This window comes from Bos indicus x Bos taurus, chromosome 6 (assembly GCF_003369695.1).
Source record: "Bos indicus x Bos taurus breed Angus x Brahman F1 hybrid chromosome 6, Bos_hybrid_MaternalHap_v2.0, whole genome shotgun sequence".
Classification (NCBI taxonomy): domain Eukaryota; kingdom Metazoa; phylum Chordata; class Mammalia; order Artiodactyla; family Bovidae; genus Bos; species Bos indicus x Bos taurus.
In genome coordinates, this window is record NC_040081.1 from 110,758,886 (window position 1) to 110,783,314 (window position 24,429).

Below are 24,429 nucleotides of genomic sequence, written 5' to 3' on the forward strand. Positions count from 1 at the left end.
GACTTGCCAGTGGAGACTGTACTAGCAGTTCGTGGTCAGTGATGCCCTCCCGGCTTTGGCTCCCAGGGCATGGGTGTGCGTCCCCACTCCATGATGAACCTGGCAGAGGGCATGTGGCTGGGCTCGCCCTGTGCCGGTTTCCCAGTGAGAATGGAAGCTTGTGGGCAGAAGGCCGTGAGGTTAGGAGGCTGTTGTGGCGCTGCAGTGTCTCTGTGAGGGTGGCCCACGGCCACCCACATGCGCACCGCCCACGCCCACACACGGCTTCCCGCTGAGCGGATGACGATGTGCCAGGATGCAGTCTGCGCTTACAGAAGTCTTTTAGAAAGGGGAGGACGGGGAAACCCAGTCCGGTGTTTCAAATGGGTGGATAACTGAGGCTTGATTTTACTTAAAATAACTGCCAACTGCCAATAAGACCCAACACCACTGAAAGTCCACGTGTACTTTTGTAACAAGACCCCAAGACAGAGAAGGGAAACACATCCTTACCTTCAGTCCACTGGTCCTGTACTGAAGCCCCTTCATTTGCTGGTGCATGGCGTTCTAGTGAACAAGCGTATTTCCCAGTAAGTGAAACCAGAAGATCACATGATCCTTGTGTCCACCCCCTGCCCCCGCACCCCCACGCCAAGTCAGCCATCAAATCTGACCTTACTCTGTGACAGTTTCATTCAAGAAAAAAACACCAGACACGGGGAACGATATGCACCTCACGTATCTGGGTATAAGAAAATTTGAAGAAGAAAACCAGAATACATCTTCTGGAGCTCTGATGGGCAGTTACTCACGTGTGACAGAGCCACACGACCCTTCTGAGGTGGGTTGTTCAGAGTAAAACCTGCCCCACAACAGTGGCTTCATTTGCCTGGTTTAGATGAGTGGTTGGCAAACTCTATCAGTTCAGGGCCAGATAAGAAGTATTTTCGACTTTGGGGACCACGCTCTGTCCGAATCTCTCCACTCTGCCCTTGTAGCTGGGAGCAACCACAGGGCATCTGTACACAGGACGGGCCAGGCTCTGCTCCAGGAGAGCCTTGCTTCTAATAAACAGGCAGCAGGAGGGACATTCCCTAGAAGCCCCGTGTTTCTGACTCCGCAGTTGCGCTGCTGGGGACCTGGCTTCGATCCCTTGCTGGGAAATAAGATCCCAAAAGCCACAGGCCGTGGCCAAAACTAATTAATTAATCAAGTAAAAATCAGGCAGCAGGCTGGGGGGCGTCCAGGGGCTACAGTTTGCAAAGCCCTGGTTTAGGTCATAGGTCAATATCTATAGAACAGCTTGCCTAACTGTAGGTCAGCACAACTCCGCAAAGGCCAAGGAAGCCTGTGTCTACTTGAAGGAAAGCATTTATGGGACATGTCCAAACAAATTTAAAATGTTAACAAATTTGTGCAGGGCATAAAGTATAGCACAAAGAGAACGGTGATGAGCCCAAACCCGAATGAAGAAAATTCTGGAGGACTTTGTGAATTAGAAAGTCAAGAGGGAACACGAAGAGAGAGATGATAAAAACTGGTTCCAGAAGATTCTAAAGTCAGAGTCAAGCCAACGAATAAGCTTCTTCAAAGCTGAGCAGGCTGACTCTGGAAGCTGGTTCCCCTGGCAACTGCATACATGACCCCCCGCCCCAAGCACACATCAAGCATAATAATAACAGCTCCTGTTTGCAGAGTCCCTCTGGGATGTCAGATCCTTCATCTCTAAGAGCCAGGTAACAGTGAGGCAAGGACCCCTCCTCCTGCTTTTAAACAAGAAAAACTAAAGCTACCAGTCTTGGGAGAAGCAGAAGCAAGACTTGAAATCAGGTTGACATGTCAAGAGCTTATGTTCCTTCTCTGCTTCCTTTCTGGCATTTAAGAAAGAAGCCAGTGGGTAGTGAGAATAAAAAGAAAGGAAGGAATTGAGAGAGGAAGACTGACAAATATACAACCCACAACCATGGGTAAAATAGATGGCTGGTGTGTGAAGTAGATAGCTCCCTGCTGTATAGACGGGGAGCTCAGCACAGTGCTCTATGGTGACCTAGATGGGTGGGATGGGAGTGGGTGGGCAGAGCGCTCAAGAGGGAGGGGATATATAGACAGGGACGGCTGACTCGCCTTGCTGTAGAGCAGAAACTAACACAACACTCTGAAGCAACTATTGTTGTTGGTGTTCGGTCGCTAAGTCATGTCTGATCCTTTTGCAACCTCATGGACTGTAGCCCTCCAGGCTTCTCTGTCCATGGGATTTCAGAGGCAAGAATACTGGAATAGGCTGCCATTTCCTTCTCCTGGAGATCTTCCCAACCCAGGGGTGGAACACATGTCTCCTGTATCGGCAGGCAGATTCTTTACCTCTGAGCCACCAGGGAAGCCCAAAGCAATGATACCCCAATTTTTAAAAAATTAATTATTCATAGCCAAAAAAAAAAAGGAAGAGAAAAGTGAGAAAGTCAGATGGAAGAGAGGAGGGAAGACAAAGGGAACACGGAGTAGAGCTAAATGCAGACGGAAAAGATGTCGCATTGCCATCACGTATGTCGTGGCAAGGTGTGAACACGGAGAGCTTGGTAAGAATAAACTAGGAAGACCGAGTCCAGCACTTTACCACCTGCATGGCTTAGGGGAGCCTTTTAAGGCCGTGAAAAATGAGAGCAAAACAGGTGGAGGCAACCACGCATTTAAGCTGTTCACACACAGATAAGAAAAGGAGGTGTGAACATTGAAAATGTGTCCTCTTCAAAGCCCAGCTACTATCATTTCTTTTAAAAATCGCTCTGTTTCTTAGCCTGAGGTTAACTGAATTTGACCTGCGTGTGAGACGCAAACATATCACTGGGCTAGGTGAAATGGACTTTGCACAGGTCACGGTGAAATGGCAAAAGGCGTAGACTGTTACCATTGAATTCTGCAGAGGAACGACCTGGTTCTCCTGGATATTTGTTAAGGTATCTGTGTGACTTTTCAAGCTGGTTTTCAAGTTTCCTGAGGGCTACAAAGAAAAGACAGTAAATAAACATTATTATCTCCTTCCAGACTCTGGAACACTGTCTCTAGTTACCACCAGACACACATGTAAAGCCCTTCTTATATGATGATGGGTTTGGAGGGATGGTCCTGAGATGCCCGTAGTTCATGGTGTGGACAAGAGCCAGACATGGCCAGGGCATGGAGCACTGCCCCCCAAGCCCAGGGTCCTGGCCACTGTGCTCTGCTTCAGGAAAGAGACCAGGTGCAGCCATTCGCTACCAACCAGTAGAGGAGCTGGCGACGGGGAAGCTTGAAGGGTCTGAGGCAGTGTTTGCCCTTCCGTATCCACTCATCCTTGCAGCCGTAAAGCACGTGGGATCTCGCTCCCACATCCAAGTTACCATTCCTTCTAATACGCGTGCACTGGTGCTGGGCAGTGGAGGGGGGATGGTATGAGAGCAGACCAGTGCTAAAGCAATGGGGCTGGGGCCAGCCTTGCAACGCTGCCCTGGGAAGCTTCACAAGCTCATGGACGGTCGGGCCACACGGCAGCGGCCACTGATGGGAGCTTTTCAACAGGCACAGAGGGGCATTTTTATACCAGGGACACCTGTGGCACAGGAACCTCTTCCATGGCTCCTCTAGGAATGGTACTGACCTTCATCCTCTACAGCAAGGCAGCCTTGAACAGGATCGTCTGTACTCACCAGCTGGTTGGCTTTTCTTCGGAGATTATTTGCAAATGAGATAAGATTTACTCTTGTGGGACTTCTCTCGGTCTACAAAGAGGTGTAGAAAACTGTGTTATGGAGATGGGATTTTTAAACCTTGACCTGTAACATGCAGAAGGAAATGGCACCCCACTCCAGTACTCTTGCCTGGAAAAATCCCATGGACAGAGAAGCCTGGCGGGCCACAGTCCATGGGGTCACAAAGAGCTGGACATGACTTAATGACTAACCAACAACCTGTAACAAGCAACAGAGTGAATGTGGGTCCATGGACACAAGGTAAGCAGACACCCCTGTATTCTTATCTACACGTGCAAAGCAGCATAATTCGTTTTCAACCGTAAAGAGAGACAAAGTATTGGTACCTGCTGTAAAGGACATGAATCTCAAAAAACTTAGGCTACGTGAAATGGGCCAGTGAAGGGCATCAGACAAAAAAGGGCGCCCCACTCATATGAAATATCCAGAATAGGTAAATTCACAGAAGCCAAAATGTGGTGTGAAGGTTGCCAGGGGCTGGAGTGGGAGACGGGGAGCAATTACTTACTGGGAGCGGAGCTTTCTGTTGAAGGTGATAAACACGCATTAGAACTAGTTAGAGACAGTAGTCGTGTAACATTGCAATTATACTAAATGTTAGTGAATTATTCAGTTGGTAATAAAAGAGTTAATCCAATGTTGTGCAAATCTCATCTCAGTTAAAGAAAAACAAAAACAAAAGACAAACAAAAAAACATGCAAAAGATCACCCAGGAACACGGGGGTCTTACCGCGTTCAAGTAGGCAGCATAGTCTATATCGTCTATTCCAGAAGATCTGAGATCCATAAGGGTTTTCATTCCTGTTTTATCCAGCAGTTCTATATCCTCAATTCTTATATTCATATTTTCCAAATTACTATTTATGTCTCCAGTATGCTGCATAGTTTAAAAAAAAACAAAAAATTAGTAAGTCCACTCGTCTCCAAAAATGTCACCGACTTAATGCCTTAAAGGAGCAATAAAATTACTCAAGCCAAAAATAAATACACATGCACCTGACTGGCATGTCTTCCTCGTCCCCGAGTCTTCCCTCCCAGCCCTTCCCCAACTCCCAGCCTTCCTCGCTGGGCCCCAGACCAAGCACCATGTGAGGGCCTGGGATGCAAAGCAAAACCCTGCTGCATCTCCACCCCCCAAAGATCTCAAAGTGAAGAGGCGGTACTGTGATAAAGGCAAGTGAACTGCATCAGGACACGAGCCTTGCAAGGCAGGGGGCTGGGGAGGGCCTCTGAGAGGAGGTGGCTTCTGACCAAGTCTTAACAAACAGAGATGATGAAAGGGGCTCGGCGGGCTGCTTTCCAGGGGAAGGAGGTGGCATGCCCTCGACTGGGTACTAGAAACACTCCAGATCATGGGCATGCGGTTGGTGACTGTGGGATCTTGTGTGTCCAGGGGGCACTGCTCATCATTGAGAAAATGGCATAATGAGTGGGTGAGCAGAGGGCATCCCTTTGGGGCCTGGCTGCAAAATGGTATTGTATTTATGAGTGCATGCAAGGTATGTCTAGAGAAGAGAATACGAAATTTGTACACAGCTTTCAAATAAGCCTCTTGACCTCTGAAGACCCTCAGGTCATCTTGACCTCATGGCACCCCTTTGGTGATGCCTCCGTACAGAAGCCGTGGGGCTTGGGGAACCACCTCTTCCTTTGACTTTCCTTGATATCTGCTTCTGTGTTGGAAGCCCAGAAGGCACCAGCTTCCTTAGCTTCTTTCCTACACAGCAGAGAAAGCCAGCAGGCCTCTAGGCATGAGGGAGTGGGCACCTAGGCTAAGGCACCGGAGGCCTGGGCTGCCGGAGCCCCCTCACCCCTCCCCCCAGCCAGTGTGCTCTGCAGGGGCCTCTCCTTGGAGTCTGAAGACTCCAGATTCGGCTGTGGGCTTGGGTAAAGGAGGAAAAGTGGTCATCCATTCAGTCTCTCTCCATCCTTGCTGCCATGCTGTGTCTTGCCAAGGGCCCACCTAGGAGGAGCCCTGGGGTCCCGCCACCATTCACACAGAGTAAGGACTCTGTGGGCCACAGTTCTTGTCCCTCATCAGCGATGTGACGGAAAAGGATGGCTGGTCTGGGAGAATCAATACCCCGGGAAGCAAGTAGGGTTTGTGCCTCCAGGGACTTTGACATTCAGCAAGCTAAACCATTTCCCCGTGAAGGGTCTGCAGGGAAAACCCTGGAGATGCTTTTGTTCCATTCACAGGAGAAACTCATGTCTCAGAAAATCAGCTGGTCAGGGGTGATGCCAAGGTCTTGGAATTAGATAGACATGAGGTTTGCACAGCCTTGCAAATGTACTAAAATCATTTCAAATGGCTCATTTTATCTAATATGAAATCCACCTGAAAAGAGAAAACGGGGACCACTGAATTTGGTAAAGAAACATGTCGATTTCCTGATTGGTCCTAATTACTCACCTTTGTTGGGGAAGGAAATGGCAACCCACTCCAGTACTCTTGCCTGCAAAATTCCATGGATGGAGGAGCCTGGTAGGCTACAGTCCATGGGGTCGCAAAGAGTCGGACACGACTGAGCGACTTCACTTTCTTTCTTTCTATAGTTGCTTTTGGAGAAGGAAATGGCAACCCACTCCAGTGTTCTTGCCGGGAGAATCCCATGGACAGAGAGGCCTGGTGGGCTACAGTCTGCGGGTTTGCAAAGAGTCGGACACGACTAAGCAACTAACACACACACACACACTCACCTTTGTAATGTTGAGCTGTTCACTGACATTGTAGATGTGGTCGAGCTTAAGTGTGGCATAAAGGCCTTTATTTTCTTTGCAGTCACTGAGGGAATAAACAGAGAAATCAGGATGCAAAAGGGCAGTTGTGGCTACCTCTGTCCGCTGCGCAGGATGGAGAGAAAGGTTAACCGTCCATTTTTGTTCAATCTGTGAATATGGACACGACGGGGCAGCTGGGTGTCAATGCAGTAAGCCGCCACCAGTGTCCTCAGGAACCCCCCGGGGGGCCCACCACTCCTGATGCCTTTCCCTCTTTTCCTTAACGTCCCATGTTTGGCACAGATACAAGGTGAAAGGTGAAAGTGAAGTTGCTCAGTCGGGTCTGACTCTTTGCAACTTCATGGACATAGCCCACCAGGCTTCTCCGTCCATGGGATTTTCCAGGCAAGAGTACTGGACTGGGCTGCCGTTGCCTTCTCCAGGGGATCTTCCCAACCCAGGGATCAAACCCGGGTCTCCCACACTGCAGGCAGATGCTTACCCTCTGAGCCACCAGGGAAGGCCACAAGAGGACAGGTAAATACTACAGCCTTAGTGCTCTGAGTGATAACAAAGTTTACAAATTGGGAAGACATAAACTCTAACCTGAAAAAACCAACACATGTCAGAGAGATGTGTATTACCAAGCATTATCTTTATTAAAAGATTTAATAAATATTTATTAGAAGACTCTATCGGGCTTCCCTGGTGGCTCAGTGGTAAAGAATCCACCTGCCAGTGCAGGAGACATGGGTCCAATCCCTGATCTGGGAGGATTCAACATGCCATGGGCCAACTAAGCCCATGAGCCACAACTACTGAGCCCGCGTGCCCTGGAGCCTGTGCTCTGCAACAAGAGAAGCCGCTGCAATGAGAGGCCCATGCAAGGAAACTAGAGTGTAGCCCCTGCTCACTGCAGCTATAGAAAGGCCTGCTCAGCAACGAAGATCCAGCACAGCCAAAATAAATAAATAAAATTATATAAAAAACTTTATCCACTGACTTCCTGGCAGTCCAATAGCTAAGCCTCTGCACAAGGGCCCAGTGAAGTCAAATAAAGAGATAAATTTGTTGTTAGTCAGTTGCTGAGTCATGTCCCGCTCATTGCCAACCCATGAACTTCAGCCCACCCGGCTCCCCTGTACTTCACTGTCTCCTGGGGTTTGCTCACATTCATGTCCGTTGAATTGGTGATGCTATCTAAACATCTCATCTGACATCCCCTTCTCCTCCTGCCTTCAATCTGTCCCAGCATCAGGGTCTTTTCCAATGAGTCAGCTCTTTATATCAAGTGGCCAAAGTATTGGAGCTTCAGCTTCAGTGCCGGTTCTTCTAATAAACATTCAGGATTGATTTCCTTTAGGATTAACTGGTTTGATATCCCTGCTGTCCAAGGGACTCTCAAGAGTCTTCTCCAGCACCTCAATTTGAAAGCATCATTTCTTCCATGCTTAACCTTATGATCCAGCTCTCACATCCATACATGATTATTGGAAAAACTATAGCTTTGGCTAGACAGACTTTTGTCAGCAAAGTCATGTCTCTGCTTTTTAATATGGTATCTAGGTGTGTCATAGCATTCCTTTCAAAGAGCAAGTATCTTTTAATATCACAGCTGTGGTCACCATCTGCAGTGATTTTGGAGCCCAAGAAATAAGACCTGTCACTGCTTCCACTTTTTCCCCATGTATGTGCCATGAAGTGATGGGACTGGATGCTATGATCTTAGTTTTTTGAATGTTGAGTCTCAAGCCAGCTTTTTCACTCTCCTCTTTCACCCTTATCAAGAGGCTCCTTAGTTCTTCCTCACCCTCTGCTATTAGAGTGGTATCCTCTGCATATCTGGAGAAGGCAGTGGCACCCCACTCCAGTACTCTTGCCTGGAAAACCCCATGGACGGAGGAGCCTGGTAGGCTGCAGTCCATGGGGTCGCTAGGAGTCGGACACGACTGAGCGACTTCACTTTTACTTTTCACTTTCATGCATTGGAGAAGGAAATGGCAACCCACTCCAGTGTTCTTGCCTGGAGAATCCCAGGGACGGGGGATTCTGGTGGGCTGCTGTCTATGGGGTCACACAGAGTCGGACACGACTGAAGTGACTTAGCAGCAGTAGCAGCAGCATCTGCATATCTGAGGTTGTTAAATATTAAAAAAAAATAAAGACTCTATCAAGTCCCTTCCTGACCATTTCCCTCCACATTTCCAGGGTTGAGCTCTACCTAATAAACCTACGGTTGGACTAAGGGTAGGGGACAGGGAGGGGCTGGCAAACGTCCGCTTTGGCTGTAAACCTAACTTGGCCTCACCTCTCCTAACTTCTCTGAAACGTGGCAAATGCCTTCTCGAGTGAGCTCACAGGGTGGCCACACCCTTGCACATCCTTGCCACCCAGATGACCTCATCCTGGGTGCCGCTCCCTTGTGCAGCTGCCAAGGCCCTGCGGCCCCAAGGGACGCCTGGGAGAAGAACTTTCCAGAATCCTGGGAGGGGTGACGCTCCTCTCTAGGGAACCTCAAGTAGGCTGGCGTTGGTGATACACTGACCACCAGAGGAAAGACCGGATAGTTCCACCGGAGCCAGAATCCCAAAAAGCTTGCAGACGAGGCCGAGAAGCTTGGCTTCCTTCTCTTAAGCCTGGTGAGGGTTTCATTCATTGCATTCATTGGAGTGCACAGACTCCAATGGATTGAAAGTGTCTTCCTAGAACATGCTGTTGAGAAGGCTCCTGTGACCCTCTGGGCAAAGCAGAAGATCCCAGGTGATGAGCAAGTCTGCCATGGGGGCCGGGTGCCAGGCAGATGGACCCCTCTGCTGCTTACTCACTGTCTGTTTCCCTGGAAGTGAGGGGAGCTGGTGATACTCAGCTGACTATGATCATCCTGCTGAAGCGACAGGAAGGGGACCGAGTGATCACAGAGGCCCTGGGGGTGGAGTCGGGCTGGCGCCCAGGCAGCCTGATTCACGGCCTGGTCCTCAGGCTACACCACTGTTGGCCCGTGAGAGACTCGGACCTGATGAGAGATTTTTGCATATGGAGGGCTGGGGACGTCTTTCCGGCTTCTGCAAGATCTAACTCAACTTTTATGCTAACTAAAACAGATTGCTTGTGGCCTGTCAAAGAGACATTTGTATGTCAGCTTACATACAATGAAATTATGAAAGAAAAGGGTGTACTGACCAGGAGAATGTACCCATCAAAATAAAGATTAAATGTTTCCCTCCCTGGGACATCAATGCTGGTCCTCCCTAGGTGATAAGACCGCCTTCCAGGTGCCAAGGCCATGCTGACTTGCTATATATATGCTGATCTGTTTTTGTTTTTTGAAATCTTTAATGCATGTATGCCTGACTTATTTAACGTTACTTGTCCTGACAAGATATAAAACTGTGCTCAGAGCCATGGTTCCTGGAACAACTCCTCAGAGCTGTCTGAGAGGCTGTCTCCCTGGCCAAAGTCCGCAGTTTGGCTCACGCTGAAGGAGGAAACAGAACAGGTTCTATCTTGAGAGCAGGACTCCATCTTGGGCCGGACTGTGGACTTTGAGCTCTATGCCCAGAATCTATGGAAAGGACATACCAACTGGAAAACCAGGCCCCTGGAAGCAAGAGCCCAAGGGCTCTTCATCGCTAAAAGAATACCCTAATTATCTGTGTAACTGAATAGAATCATACATTCTACTATGCTTATTGGGGTATGACCACAGGCCTATTGATAATTGTCCACTGTTAACTACCTAGGCTTGGAGAAGGCAATGGCACCCCACTCCAGTACTCTTGCCTTGCAAATCCCATGGACAGAGGAGCCTGGTATGCTGCAGTCCATTGGGTCGCTAAGGGTCGGACACGACTGAGCGACTTCCCTTTCACTTTTCACTTTCATGCACTGGAGAAGGAAATGGCAACCCACTCCAGTGTTCTTGCCTGGAGAATCCCAGGGACAGCGGAGCCTGGTAGGCTGCCGTCTATGGGGTTGCACAGAGTCGGACACGACTGAAGCAACTTAGGAACTACCTAGGCTTAAGGCATATGACTCACGGGTTAACTTTGATTGTCAGGGAATTCGGGGAGGTGGGTTTGTGAACGTACACTTAGGGTATATAAGGTTTTCACAAAAACTGGTCGGGGTCCTTGGCTAAGAGGAGACTCTGCCTTGGGTCCACCGGTGTAATAAACCGCACTCCACTATCTGCATTGTCCTTCTGAGTGAGTTTGTTTCCTGGAACACGTGGCTACAACAACATAAAACTCTTTCCTATTCCTATTAAAGACTGTAGTATATTTCTGTTCTTTTCTCTTTTTCTGCTGTCCCACAAGGCTTGCAGGATCTTAGTTCCTGAGCAAAGGATGAACCTGGGCTCTGGCAGTGGAAGGATGAAGTCCTAACCACTGGATCTCCAGGGAAATCCCACGCTTATCATTTCCACTGACAGACTCATCCAGTGAATTCTAAATTGTTATACAGCATTTACCTGGGGCAGGGTGACTCTCAAACAAGAATTTTCCCAGGGTCCCAAGAATGCATTTTAGGGTCACCTCTACCAATAAATTATAGTGATAAAGACAAAGTGACTTGGGATGCACCATCCTAACTCCTAGAGGGTTTTCTGCGGAAGACTGCCTTTTTGGTCTTACTGCTGAGATCAGAGACTGGCTTACTTCTGAAATTGGAAAGTTGACCATTCAAATGAAAAACACATTGAGAGCAAAATTGTCATTGTAAAAACACAACATTCTAAGTAGCAAAAAAATGCATAATGCAATTATTCATACCTGTAAACTTGTTCAAAAGTGAGATTAATATCTGGTTTGTTAAATACTAGGCCAGAGAGATAGTATTTCCAATCCTCATTTAGTAAATATGGAGTGTCCAAAACCTAAAAGAAATGTAAAGACAGTTTTACACTAACATATATGCATATAATTAAATAATATTCTGTTAAACATATAATATTTGGGATATTTTTATTTATATCATGACTTACTTCATTGATTTTCAATTAAACTAGAAAATAGAAGTGTGATTGCAACAGAAGACAGATCACTGGGTACAAACCGAAGGAATTATTAAGAGTACGTTTTTGAGAGGAACATCTAAGTAAAATAAAGATTAGACACGGCTGAAGAATAATTGATTCAGAATATCTGATAGGAAGCCATGAAGCAGTAGGCCCAGCTCTTCACTCTTTCTCCCTGGACAAATGGAGTTAAATCAGGCACATTCTTCAATTTCACATTATGCATTTTAGATGGACTAATGAGTATGTGACTGTATACATACTTGAGGAGTGCAAATGGGAAATACCCTCATTTTTCAAAATATTCTCCTCTACTTTTTAAGAATTGCTCTTTTAACAATTTGAAAGTGAAAGTGAAGTCGCTTAGTCATGTCCGACTCTTTGCTACCCCATTGGACTGTAGCCTACCAGGCTCCTCTGTCCATGGGACTTTCCAGGCAAGAATACTGGAGTGGGTTGCCATTTCCTTCTCCAGGGCATCTTCCACACCCAGGGATTGAAACCAGGTCTCCCGCATTGTAGGCAGACGCTTTACTGTCTGAGCCACCAGCAAAGTCCAATTTTAACAATTTAATGTAGAATAAAAGATGATGAAGTCGGGCTTGATGCATTAAATTTTTTATCAAGAGGCCACACGTGTGACAAACTGATGCTCCCAACTGACTTTTCCTGAACCAACTGAGGAATTAAAATACCTCCACAACAACTGGTTTATCTTAGGAGTCCCTCACCTGATTTTATAACAGATATGAGGTAGATGAATATGTACAATAAAACAGGAAAGTGGAAACACATTTTTTAAATCAGAATAGGGAGAAAGACACTGGAAAGTCAAAATGAGAAGACAGACCTGTAGATCAAAGTGTCTTTATTAGTTAATGAAGCTAAACTTGGATATAGTGCCCTAAAACCTGAAGTAGTTGGCTGTAGAGGGAGAAAGTGAAGTCCGAATTTAATTCCCAACTACCTCGTCAGATTTCCACCAGGGACACCTCCGCCATGAGGCGTGCCATTTAGCAGTCTCCTTCACGTCAATATTTTTTGAAGATTTATTTTTCGCTGCATCCAGTCTGACTGCAGCACATGGACTCTCGAGGTGTGGCTCGCGGGCTCATCACAAAAGCTTAGTTGTCCACGGGCGGTGGGATGCTAGCTCCTCCCCCAGGGATCGAACCTGAGCCCCTGCAGTGCCAGGTGGATTCTCAGCCTCTGGACCACCAGGGAGTCCCCTCTTTCACTGCAAATTTAGGGCCCTTCCACCATCTGTGTGGGGAACTGTCATCTGGGAAGTTCTTTGAAATATCAGAAACCTCTTGAGCTATGGAAGGAACCTGGAAAATTTATCCTTTGATGTTCCACATTTGGAAACTAATTCTGAGAAGAACTGTATTCTCCCCGAATATGACAACCAGCATTGATGAGTAAGCCTTAATTCCTGGTATTGATTTCATTGACATTAAAAAAGAATACAGTTGACCTTTCAACAACATGGGCTGGACCTGCAAGGATTCACTTCTATGTGAATTTTTTTCAGCACTAAATACTACAGTGCTATGTGGTCTGAGGTTGGTGGAATCCGAGGAAGAGTATATGGAGTAATCATGTGAACAGAAGGCTGAATATAAGTTGAATGCCCAGAGGATGGTCACCCCCAGTGCCCTGGTGTTCAAGGGGCACCTGCACTGCCATATTTTTTTTTTCGCTCTGACAAATAGATGGATCTCAACCTACTGAGTACACACCAGGTGCTCATCGTTTTACTCTTGAAGAAACCCACCAGGCCTGCAGCTGCTGCTGCCGCCAAGTCGCTTCAGTCGTGTCTGACTCTGTGCAACCCCAGAGACGGCAGCCCCCCAGGCTCCACCGTCCCTAGGATTCTCTAGGCAAGAACACTGGAGTGGGTTGCCATTTCCTTCTCCAATGCATAAAAGTGAAAAGTGAAAGTGAAGTTGCTCAGTTGCTTCCAACTCTTAGCGACCCCATGGAGTGCAGCCCACCAGGCTCCTCCATCCATGGGATTTTCCAGGCAAGAATACTGGAGTGGGGTGCCATTGCCTTCTCCGACCACTAGGCATGGGGGCAGAATAAAAGCTTTGGCTCAAGCACTTCGTAACGGACACACAATCCATATTTACCTGGAATAACTTTTTGTTTCTGTAAGGCTCACAGACCAGTTTTTCCATATTTCCACCCGTGACAAAAGTCAGCACCACGATGGTCATGATTATCCAAGAAAAGAAGAAACTGAGTCCAACCCCACTGGAAAAACAAACGGGAAAAAAGTTAATAATTCTACAGGCAGTTATTCACCATTACCAGAACTTACTCATTCCACCTATTCCACATATACAATGACCTGGGACGCCAGCTTTCAGCAGGTTAACCCCGGTTCAGCCTACCCAGGGTGCAGACAGGAAGTGCAAGGCGCATCTTAAGGGGATACTTGGCCCTGGGTCCCTGGCCTGCCTGCAGCCCGGAACTGGGGCACAGATGTGGACCTGGGGTCACCTGAGGGAACCAAGGCTGTCCTGTGAGGAGGAGGCTATAAGCTGGTGTCCGTGGAAAATGCTGCCTGTCCTATCAGCAAAGGACGCTACACCCGCTCCAACGGTGAGCCCTGGGGGGCTCACTACAGAAACAGGATGCCCCCCATCTAGCCACCACCCGCTGTAGCCACCCCGAAAGGACGCCCCCTGCAGAGACTCGGGAGGATAGCTGAGGCGCTCGTTTCAGGAATGATGTCAGTGAGCTCAGACTATCTGCCTTTCTTTTCTCTCTTTTTTTTTTAAAGAGATGAATCTGTAGACATGCCGCCTGCCGTGTAAGGTTTTATTTTTAATTTGTAGAATGTTGTGGTAGTTTCAGGTGTACCGCAGCAGTAAATCGGTTGTACCTATACATACGGCCACTGTTTGTTTTTCAGATTCTTTTCCCATACAGCCCATTACAGAACACGGAGTTGAGCTCCTGTGCTATACAGCAGGTTCTTACCAGTTACCTATTTTATATATCACAGTGTATGCGTGCGTCTACCCCAGTCTCCCAGTTTATCCCACCTCCCTTGACTCCCCGGTAACCATACGTTGGTTTAGTCCGTTCATGACTCTATTGCTGTTTTACAAATAGAAGTTCATTTGTACTCCATTTTGTTAGAGTCCACACAGAAGCAACACCATATAACACACTGAGTGAAGTAACTCAGACGCAGAGAGACCAACCCCACGTGGTGTTCTTCAATTAGTACTAATCTTCTGAGGCTCCGAGGACCAGGTCTTTCTCGGAAAAACTCCTCTATAGCCTGGCTCCTCCCTCACCTCTTCAGAACAGTTCCCTCAGAGCGACTTGAGAGGCTGTGTCCTGGCCTTAAATCCTCAGTTTTGTCTGCCAAATACAGCGTAATTCTCAGATTTTAGGGGGTGCGTTTTTTTCAGTTGACTACAGGCAATGTACTCTGGGGAGTCTGAAAGGGGCAGATGTATTCAGATATTCAGAGGGATGCAGACAGAGAAGCGCTGTGAGGGACAGCCCAAGATGGCGGGCAGGGGCATCCAGCGGGGAAGCCTGGAGGATCCCGGAGGGAAGGCCACTGAAGGTCTCTAAGCATGGGAGGAACACGCCCCGAATTCTCTCTGTAAAAACAAGCTCTCTTGGCTGCATGTGAAGGTGGATGGACAGGTGCCCACAGTGGAGGGTGTTAGGGAGCTGGCTCTCTCTGGCCCCAGGGGGGCCTGTTGCAGCTATGAGCGGTGGAGTGGAGTCAAGGGTGAAAGAGGGCTGAACCAGGAGGAAGACACAGGAGGATATGAGGAAGACTCGTGCGCTCAAAGTGAAAGGAAGGGAAGACGGGGTGCGCCAGGGCTCGTCAGCAGCAGGGACAGGGAAAGGGGGAGAAGATGGACTTCTACAAGGTCCTGTTTTCCGGGAGACATGGCGGAGGAGATGCTGTGCAGGTGCAGTTTGGTGTTTGGAGCACAGAGGCCTGGGTTACAGACCTACTTTAGGGAGTCAGTGGCTTAGAAATGATGACTGATCCTTGGGGCTGCAGGGGGAGGCAGGGGCAAGCCTAGGACTGACTGGGCCTGGGGGCACCTCACCATTTGAACAAGAAGTGGTAGAAAGACAGTCAGCAAAGGATTCCAAGGTGGAGGCTCAGGAGGGTGGGAAGGAAACCAGGAGGGTGTGAGGTCACTGGGAGTTACGGCGTGTTTGCACAAGGAGGGGCAGCTGTTCCGTCCCTGCTGTGACATTTGAGAAGGACTCAGAGAAGTCCCCTGGACTGGAGACGCAGAGGTCACTGCTGGCCTGACAGTGACAGGTGAGGAATCACAGTGGCTCGGGCTGGGCAGGAGGTGGGGGACCAGGAAAGGGGCAGCAGACGCAGATCTTCATTTCAAGATGTCTGTGCAGACAGGCGAGTTAGAGGGGAGGATGGGTTGTCCATGGGGGTTTCCTGTTTTCATTTCTAAAGAGGGGAGAGCCCCGTGGTGTGGCCGATGGACATTCACCACTGCACCCCACTCAGCCTCTACAATGCTCCCCAGAGCCTCAAAAGACACGTGACCACAGAGAATCCAGGACTCCTCCTTTCAGATCTTTTCACTCAGATCCTCCTGGGAGGCAAGGACTCTTGCTTGGTTGGTAGAGAGACCATGCTCTTGACTGGACAGTATCAACCACTTTCAAAGAGCAGGTGGTGTTTTGACTTGAAGCTGAACCAAACATACTCTTTCTCATTTCTACAAACAAGTCAGTGATTAGAAGGAAGAAACAGCATTCTCCTAGTTTGATGAGTCCATCCAGTTGTTGACCAGATGACTCAAAAGATGCAGCATTCTGCCAAGTATGGCAAAGCATGCCATGCTGAAGGGTGGGCTTCGACAGGACAAAAAAGAAATTGCAGACACCCTCAGGGTGCAGACCACCCAGAATGCACCTAACAGCAAGTGACAGCTACCAGCCTGTCCCCTACTGCTGAGATGGGTCCTATGGCTCCTAAGTCAGAGGTTTACATGTGACTCTAACCCTTTAGAGATCCCTTAACGTGAGATGTGAGTATTACAGCCAAACTAAGGTGGCTCTCAGCCTCCCGTCAGTTTGCTCATGACTCTATTTTATTTTTTTTTTTTTGAGCTAGATACCACATTTTTTTGCTTTCATTCCCCCCCAAAAGTAGAATAGACTTTTATGAAAGTTGAACCTTTTTAGAGCAATTGACTTCCTCCCTTCAATAATTAAAACGATGCATTAACAACACATAAATCCACCATGAAAATACTGACAAAATAGCCAAGTGATAGGGTTATTAAATTTTGAACATTAAATTAATCTTCTGTCTGTAGCTGTGGACATTTAAACAAAAGGCTGGGCAAATACACTCTTCCTTGTTGGCTTAATTCCTGAAGCTTAGGCATGTGAGCAAGAAGGCATGTCCATGGGTGGAACTCTGTCCAGCTTTATCCAGTTCTGGCAGACTCCCATGTCATCAGCTTTAAGGTTATTTTTAAAACTTCACTTAAAAAAAAACCAACAAACCCACAAATGAACCTAACAGAAAGACTCACAGACATAGAGAAAGACTGGTGCTTGCTCGGGGAGGGGGTAGGGCAGGCAGAGGGATGGGCTGGCAGTTTGGGGTCAGCGGATACAAATTATGCCATTTAGGATGGATAAACAACAAGGTCCTACTGTATACACAGGGAACTATATTTAATATCTTGGAATAAACTATTACCGAATAGAATATAAAAAGGAATGTATACATGTGAGTCACTTCGCTGTACAGCAGAAACTAACACATTGTAAATCAACTATGCCTCAATAAAACAAAAACTCATGTGCCTGTATTCATGTGAATAAAGGCGTGTACTACAGTGAAGCCTGAAGCTTTACGGAAATGGCCTTTAGAGTCACAGCTCATAAGTAGCCAGATTATTATAGTGACCCAAAGTTTAAAAAAGCAAATTAATGCATGTCACTATAGACACAAGTCAAGAAATGGCTGTGGTTTTGGTTCCCTATGGCCCAAAACACCTCTTCTAAATCTTAACCCTCCCCTGGAGCCTCATCACCACCATCCCCAACTCATTCCCAGGAGTTTATAGGAAAAGAGAATATCACAGAGCTTCCCCTCTGGGGACCATTCCGAGCTTTCACCCCTGGTCACTGGTTTACATTTCTGGCTCCACCTCCACTTCCATCCAGCACATGCCCCCTCTGCTTTGTTATAAGCTAGTAAACGGTTTTCTTTACAAAGATAGGAACTTGGCTACGAATCTGACTGAAACAGGGAAAACTGCTCCAGTGTGCGCACGTTTAGCACCTGCTGATACCTCAGATACCTCATCTGATACCTCATCAGATACCTCATACCTGATCCCACCACTAATACAGGCTACCTGTCTAACTCCCAAGGGTGCTGGCTCCTCAATCTTTGTTCTAAATCGAGTCTTTAGAGCTTCAGAGTGAACAGTGTCTGGTGTCAGATCAACCTTCAGAAAGTGTCTGCTGAATGCATGGATTGGTAGATAGATTGACAGATAGATAAATAGATGCTGTTGTTTTTTAGTTGCTAAGTTGTGTGTGAGTCTTTTTCGACCCTGTGGACCATAGCCCGACAGGCTCCTCTGCTCATGGAATGTCCCAGGTAAGAATACTGGACTGGGTTGCCATTTTCTTCTCCAGTGGATCTTCCCAACCCAGGGATCAAACCTGCGTCTCCTGCTTTGGCAGGCGGATTCTTTACCATTGAGCCACCAGGGAAGCCCAGAGAGATAGACAGATATGGGGGAAAACAATGAGAATTAAGAAAGCAAACTTGGAAATAATTTCCTGATAGCTGCTTTATGGAGGAGCCTACCATACACATGTGAATATACATATAAACATGGATTTTAAGCTTGTCTCTCAAAGTGCCACCGACCTAGAGTTTCCTTGATTTTTATGCTTAATGGAATTTCCCAAACCAATGAAAGCATGATCACATCAGGTCTCCCCTGTCTGTCGCTGGCACCCAGAGTGCTTGGTCCAGAGGCCACGGGGTCCCTGTCACACCACGGTCTCCACCCTGTGTTTCCACCCTTCACAGACCAAGGAAGGACCGAGACTCACACCATGAGGAGGAGGCCCCCGGTGTTCGAGACGCAGCCTCGTCTGGTTGGGGTGGCTTTCTGGTCATAGCCCAACGTGCCACAGAGCAAGCCCAGGAGGTAAAAAATCAAGATGAGGGTCAGCAAGCAGCAGATGACCAAGCAAACCAGCCACCTGGTGGAGCAAACACAGAACAGGCACACGTGAGCGGTGACATCATCGCAACACAAGAGTGCTGGGCCGGGGCTGGAGGGGTCCACGCTACCCTTGGCAATCAAACACCAGAGTCCTGCTCACTCCTCAGAGGGAGAGCGCGTTGTGAAAAGACGTCTTTCCAGCCCGAGTCCTCCAACCCAACCAAATCAACATTTATCCTGGTTTCAAAGAGCTCTCAAAGGTCATGGGATTATCGCTTTTTTCCCTTCACTTTAATCCACCGGCCCGGAAGCAGGGTTGACTCAGCCTCTCTGAGGCAACTGACAACCATGCCCCTTAAGGCTTTTCAGTTCTCTCAAGGTTCCTGAGGCTACAAGTGTGGATAATCAGGGTGTTAGAGAAAAGAGTAAGTGATGGTTGGAATGCGTATTCAGATAGTTATTGAGGGTGGACCCAGGACAAGCCAAACTGAACACTGATTTACTTCCCCCGCCAAACACAACCACGCCCCTTAAGGCTTTTCAGTTCTCTCAAGGTTCCTGAGGCTGCAAGTGCTTATTATAAAGAGGATGAGATGCAGACAGATCATGCTAGACAACAGATAAGAATTTGGGACTGGTTCCCCTGGTCTTTTATCTAAAATGTTTTGTGATTTTAGGAATACTAGGGACAGCGGGGTGGGGAGTAACCTGTGTTCCTTACTGAGGCAGATACCTTCTACTTGATGAGTGCACTCAACATTTTACAAATTTTCACATCAAGTGAGAACAGTGTATGCTCAGTCATGTCCGACTCTTTGTGACCCCATGGACTGTAGCCCGCCAGACTCCTCTGCCTGTGGGATTCTCCAGGCAAAGATACTGGAGAGGTGTGCCATTGCCTACTCCAGGGGATCTTTTCAACCCAGGGATCCAACCTGAGTCTCCTGCATCTCCTGCAATGGCAAGGCGATTCTTTACCACTAGCACCACCTGGGAAGGCCTTAGAATTTTAGGCCCATCCCAAATCAAATGCCTGCAGAATGGGGGTCTCAGTGTTATGGGAGGTCTTGTGAGACACTTGAGGATAAAGGATCCTCAGTTAGGTCTTGCTGGCATTCCTCAAATGTACAGCAACCCAGAAGCATTCAAGGGTAGAAATACTTCCCAATGTTTAAAATGCTAAAAAACAAAGGATGTACTCTGCAACAAAAGCTGTCACTGCAGTTCTTCATTCAGTTAAGAATAAACTCAATCATTGTTAATAATGGGCTTCCCAGGTGGCACTAGCAGTGAAGAACCCGCCTGTCGATGCAGGAGACCTCAGAGAAGGGGGTTTGATCCCTGGGTTGGGAAGACCCCCTGGAGGAAGGCATGGCACCCCACTCCAGTATTCCTGCCTGAAGAATCCCAAGGATAGCCACCAGCACCTACTCTGTGACGTTTTGTGCCAGATCCCGAGGATACAAATTTAAATAAGCCATGGAATCTGGCCTCAGGGATCTTTTACTGTTAATGCATGCCTCATCTGCTTTGTTAAATTTCTTTTTAAATAAGCTTGTAGTCTCAGGGCGTGGGAGGAGGAAGGAAAGGGAGCTGGTATGTAGACAGATCATTGCACCATTCCTCCCATCTGTACCACTCTGACTTCTAATGAGATTTCAAGTCCACTGGGAAAGGGTCTGTCTTATGTTTGTTTGTAAAGCGTCTGCCTACAATGGGGGAGACCTGGGTTCAATCCCTGGGTCGGGAAGATCCCCTGGAGGAAATGGCAACCCACTCCAGTACTCTTGCCTGGAAAATCCCATGGACAGAGGAGTGTGGTGGGCTGTAGTCCATGGGGTTGCAAAGAGTCGGACACAACTGAGCGATTTCACTTTCTATTCTTTGTTCTGACACCTGCTGGGGTGGCCAAGCCACATGGTAGGAAAAGGCCGGCTGATACACAGCGATAAGTAAGGGCATAGTCAGATGGGAGTTAAAAACCCACCTTTGCCACGTTGTCCTCAGTCTTGAGTAAGTCACTTCACCTCCCTGAGTCTCAACAAAACAGGGTTATAAGCACAATACAACCCGGGGTGTTTCTGTGAGATGCCACATGGAGAGCTCAAGGTGGGCGCACTGCGACTCTTCCTAAAGGCTAGCAAGTACTGTTACTATCTCACTATTTATCTTGTGCTCCTGTATAATAAATATTCCAAGTAGGGATGGCAGTCTCTGTGGTCTCCTGGGTTTAGGCAGCTGGAAGAGTTCCAGTAGTGGTTATGGGGCTGAGCCTCTCAGAGAAGGGATTCCGTCTTACTCCTCATGTGATCCTGGAGATCCCGTGAGTCTCTCCTGTCCTGTTCTCCCCGAGCTCTTGTCTGAGACATATGCCCACTAGCCTCTCCCAGGACCACATCCTCCCATTAGTGTTTTTCTAAAGGACAAAGAGCTGGGACCCACAGCAGCTTCAGACAAGCCACTGGTTCCAAGGATGCTTTTTCTGTAAGAACCAGACTCTATGTATTTATTTTATATAAGCATAAAGAAAAAAATACTATCTGAATGCTCTTTCTAATTTCTTTTAAATTTTAAAATCCTGTTACATACCTTAGATAATTATAACCAAGACTCTGGAAGCCATCAAAATTGCAAATAATTGACTATTTGGCTCAAGAACTTCCAGTCTTCAATATATACACACACACACACACACACACACACACACACACACATATACATATATACACACACATATATAATGCTTCGTGAATTTTCATGTCATCCTTTCACAGTGGCCATGCTAGTCTTCTTAGCATGGTTTCAATTTTAGTACACATGCTGCTGAAGTGAACACTTCAACTTCTTCAATGAACTTAAACTAGGGTGAACACATATCACCTTGTGGCCTCTTTGTACAATTTGCTGTCCTAAGATGATCCTGGTTATATCATCAGATTTTCACCCCACTCCCCAGCAAGCTCCATGCTCGTAGTGGAAAAGCTCAAAGAGGGCACTGACCTGTATGAATCGCATTCTTCCATAGTGGGTAAATACTGGAGGATATAATCTTCAGAGTCATTAATGTAACGGACGAAATTCGACAGTGTCTTCTGAATAGGAATCTTCGTGCTTATATTTTTGACATCAGATTGAAGGGAATTCAAGGTCTTTTTAAACTCTGAAAACAAAGATGCCTTGGTTACGCATGTTCATAGAGGAGACAAGACACTTAGTTTTGGAATGTAACTGAAAAGCTTGAACCACTCTTAGTTCCTCCCGTGTTATGCAGATGTTTAAAATATGAGAAGATCCTACAACAAGCGTGAATGCAGCCAAGTCTATTGAAAAGCAATTAACAAAAAAGCAAGCTATGAGAGCTGACTTAAATGACATGGTGTGAAATCAAGCCAGAGTTTTCTACTTATTTCACTAAAAAAAGAAAAGCAAAATGGACCAAGTTACTAAACTGGACTGTGTGCCTACAGCAGACAAGGCATTTTTACATATGTTAACTCATTTCTCATTCCCAGTTCACTAACAGGGATGCTGGGCTCATAGGGGTTAAATCACTTGACCATAGGTCTGTTTTTCAGAAAGTACTAGAAATGGGATTAAAAACTCAGGTTCACCTACCTATAAAGCGTCTGTTAAATGATTTTGCAAAAAAAAAAACACAACTATTTAATAATATAAGAATCCCTCCATCTACAAAATAGCACTGAGGAACACAGTAATTCTCCAGGAACAATTTTTTGAACACGTGACCTCAGGTGACATTCTTGTTAAAATTGTATTTGACTCATACAAATGGAATCTTGCTAAATTCTACCTGTGTCTCCTACATGCAAAAAGCAGTACTATTCCCAGCGGTCAGTTTCTATTAACCTGTATCCTAATCTCTCAGGGAGGTTATGGTGCATCTTTCTGGAATGTGTGTGATCATCAGGGCAGGTCCTGGGATCAAAGTCAGCCGGGGTGGGGACCATGACCACTCACTAGGACCTGAAGGGGGCCTCATCCACAGTGATTCTTGATGGGAAACATCCCAGAAACATACTCATTGGTCAAGGTCTGCTGATTCTGAAAGGCAGATACACGTCTCTGCAGCAGCGGAACCAAGACTGGCAGGTCTCAGGATGCGATCCAGGGCTCCTGGTGAACTTCCGGGAGCTGGGAGTACCATCCGAAAGGAAATGATGTCTCACTGGTGGGAATTTTTTGCTTGAAATTGTGTGGTTCACCTCCATGTGAATCATCAGGAGCTCCTAGGAGTCACAGAGTGGGTGGACATCTCCTCCACATGACTCATGCCTAGAGACCCCAGGACCCTCCACTCAGAGACTCTGTAGGTCTCTCTTTTTTAAAATTAATTAATGTGTTTATTTTTGATTGCCCTGGGTCTTCGTTGCTTTGCGCGGGCTTCCTCCAGTTGAGTGGGGGCTACCCTTCACTGAGGTCTGCGGGCTCCTCGTCACGGTGGCATCTTGCTGCAGAGCACAAGGCACACAGGCTTCAGTAACTGCAGCACTCAGGCTCAGTAACTGTGGCTCGCGAGCCCCAGAGCACTCTGGTCTTCGGGCTCTTGCAGGACCAGGGCTCGAACCCATGTCCCCGACACTGGCAGGCAGACTGTTATCCACTATGCCGCCAGGCAAGTCCTCCAGGTCACTTTGTTCACCCTGAGATTTCTGGGGGTTGATACATGTGGCATCCAACCAGTCCATCCTAAAGGAGATCAGTCCTGGGTGTTCACTGGAAGGACTGATGTTGAAGCTGAAGCTCCATTACTTTGGCCACCTGATGTGAAGAGCTGACTCATTGGAAAAGACCCTGATGCTGGGAAAGATTGAGGGCAGGAGGAGAAGGGGACGACAGAGGATGAGATGGTTGGATGACATCACCAACTCAATGGACATGGGATTGGGTGAACTCCGGGAGTTGGTGATGGACAGGGAGGCCTTGTGTGCTGCGGTTCCTGGGGTCGCAAAGAAGTCGGACACGACTGAGCGACTGAGCTGAACTGAACACGTGGCATATAGATATCCCCTCTCCTAAGTGCAGTTTCCTCATCTCCGAATCTGGCCCCTTCCGCTTCTCTGCTGTGTTCCTCCCCACACTCCGCAGCCTTGGTGACTCTGTACAGAGCTGCCGCCCTCTCAGCAAATACCTTCTTCCAGCTTCAGTTCGGACGTTGCTTCCTCCGGGAAGCCTTCCACTATTCTCTCCGGCCTCTGGATCCCTTGCACACACCTCACCAGGTTCCCAGAGGGTGTTAAAAGCCAGCTGTAGGGTTCATGCCCAGCTGCAGGGTACGCAGGGGTCATGCCTCCCTCACCTCCCATCCCCAGAACCCAGCAGCAGCAGGCACACAGCAAGCAATCATGGGCACTAAAGGTTATTTGTTTGGGAAGGACATGAAAACCCTCACTTGTCTTCAACCTGGGGGGCGGCAGGGGGTGCTCGCTCAGACTCAAGAAAACTCTGGCTCGTGTTCAGGCAATGGCAGTGTGTATACCCGGCCTCGCGCATGCAAACTGCGCGCCCTGCTTGGCCAGACTTACAAGGGAGGGTGGCACGTATTGGCAGAGGAGGTCCAGGAAGAAGAAACAAAGAGAATAAACACAGAGATTAGTAAGCAAGTGGCTCTCGATGTACAGTGTGGATTATCCTTCAGATGCCGGCATAGGAAAGCCAGAACTCTGTCTTGAATGCTGCTGCTGCTGCTAAGTCGCTTCAGTCATGTCCGACTTTGTGCGACCC

At 47.6% G+C, this 24,429-nt stretch overlaps 1 protein-coding gene and 1 non-coding gene across 5 annotated transcripts in view; both read right to left on the bottom strand.

Annotated features, from left to right (window-relative positions):
* Positions 1–24,429, bottom strand: part of PROM1 (prominin 1) — a 123,538-nt gene that overhangs the window by 12,372 nt on the left and 86,737 nt on the right. For all 4 annotated transcript variants that reach the window (XM_027545078.1, XM_027545077.1, XM_027545079.1 and 1 more), the window contains 9 exons: positions 21,688–21,847; positions 18,572–18,724; positions 13,600–13,723; positions 11,220–11,323; positions 6,427–6,511; positions 4,457–4,603; positions 3,663–3,734; positions 2,885–2,977; positions 493–546 (listed from right to left, as the gene is read on the bottom strand). In XM_027545078.1, the coding sequence (XP_027400879.1) occupies positions 493–546; positions 2,885–2,977; positions 3,663–3,734; positions 4,457–4,603; positions 6,427–6,511; positions 11,220–11,323; positions 13,600–13,723; positions 18,572–18,724; positions 21,688–21,847 (992 nt within the window). The remainder of the gene's footprint in view (positions 1–492; positions 547–2,884; positions 2,978–3,662; positions 3,735–4,456; positions 4,604–6,426; positions 6,512–11,219; positions 11,324–13,599; positions 13,724–18,571; positions 18,725–21,687; positions 21,848–24,429) is intronic.
* LOC113894865 lies at positions 21,417–21,523 on the bottom strand. Its single transcript, XR_003511702.1, has one exon. It is a non-coding gene; the product is annotated as a U6 spliceosomal RNA (small nuclear RNA).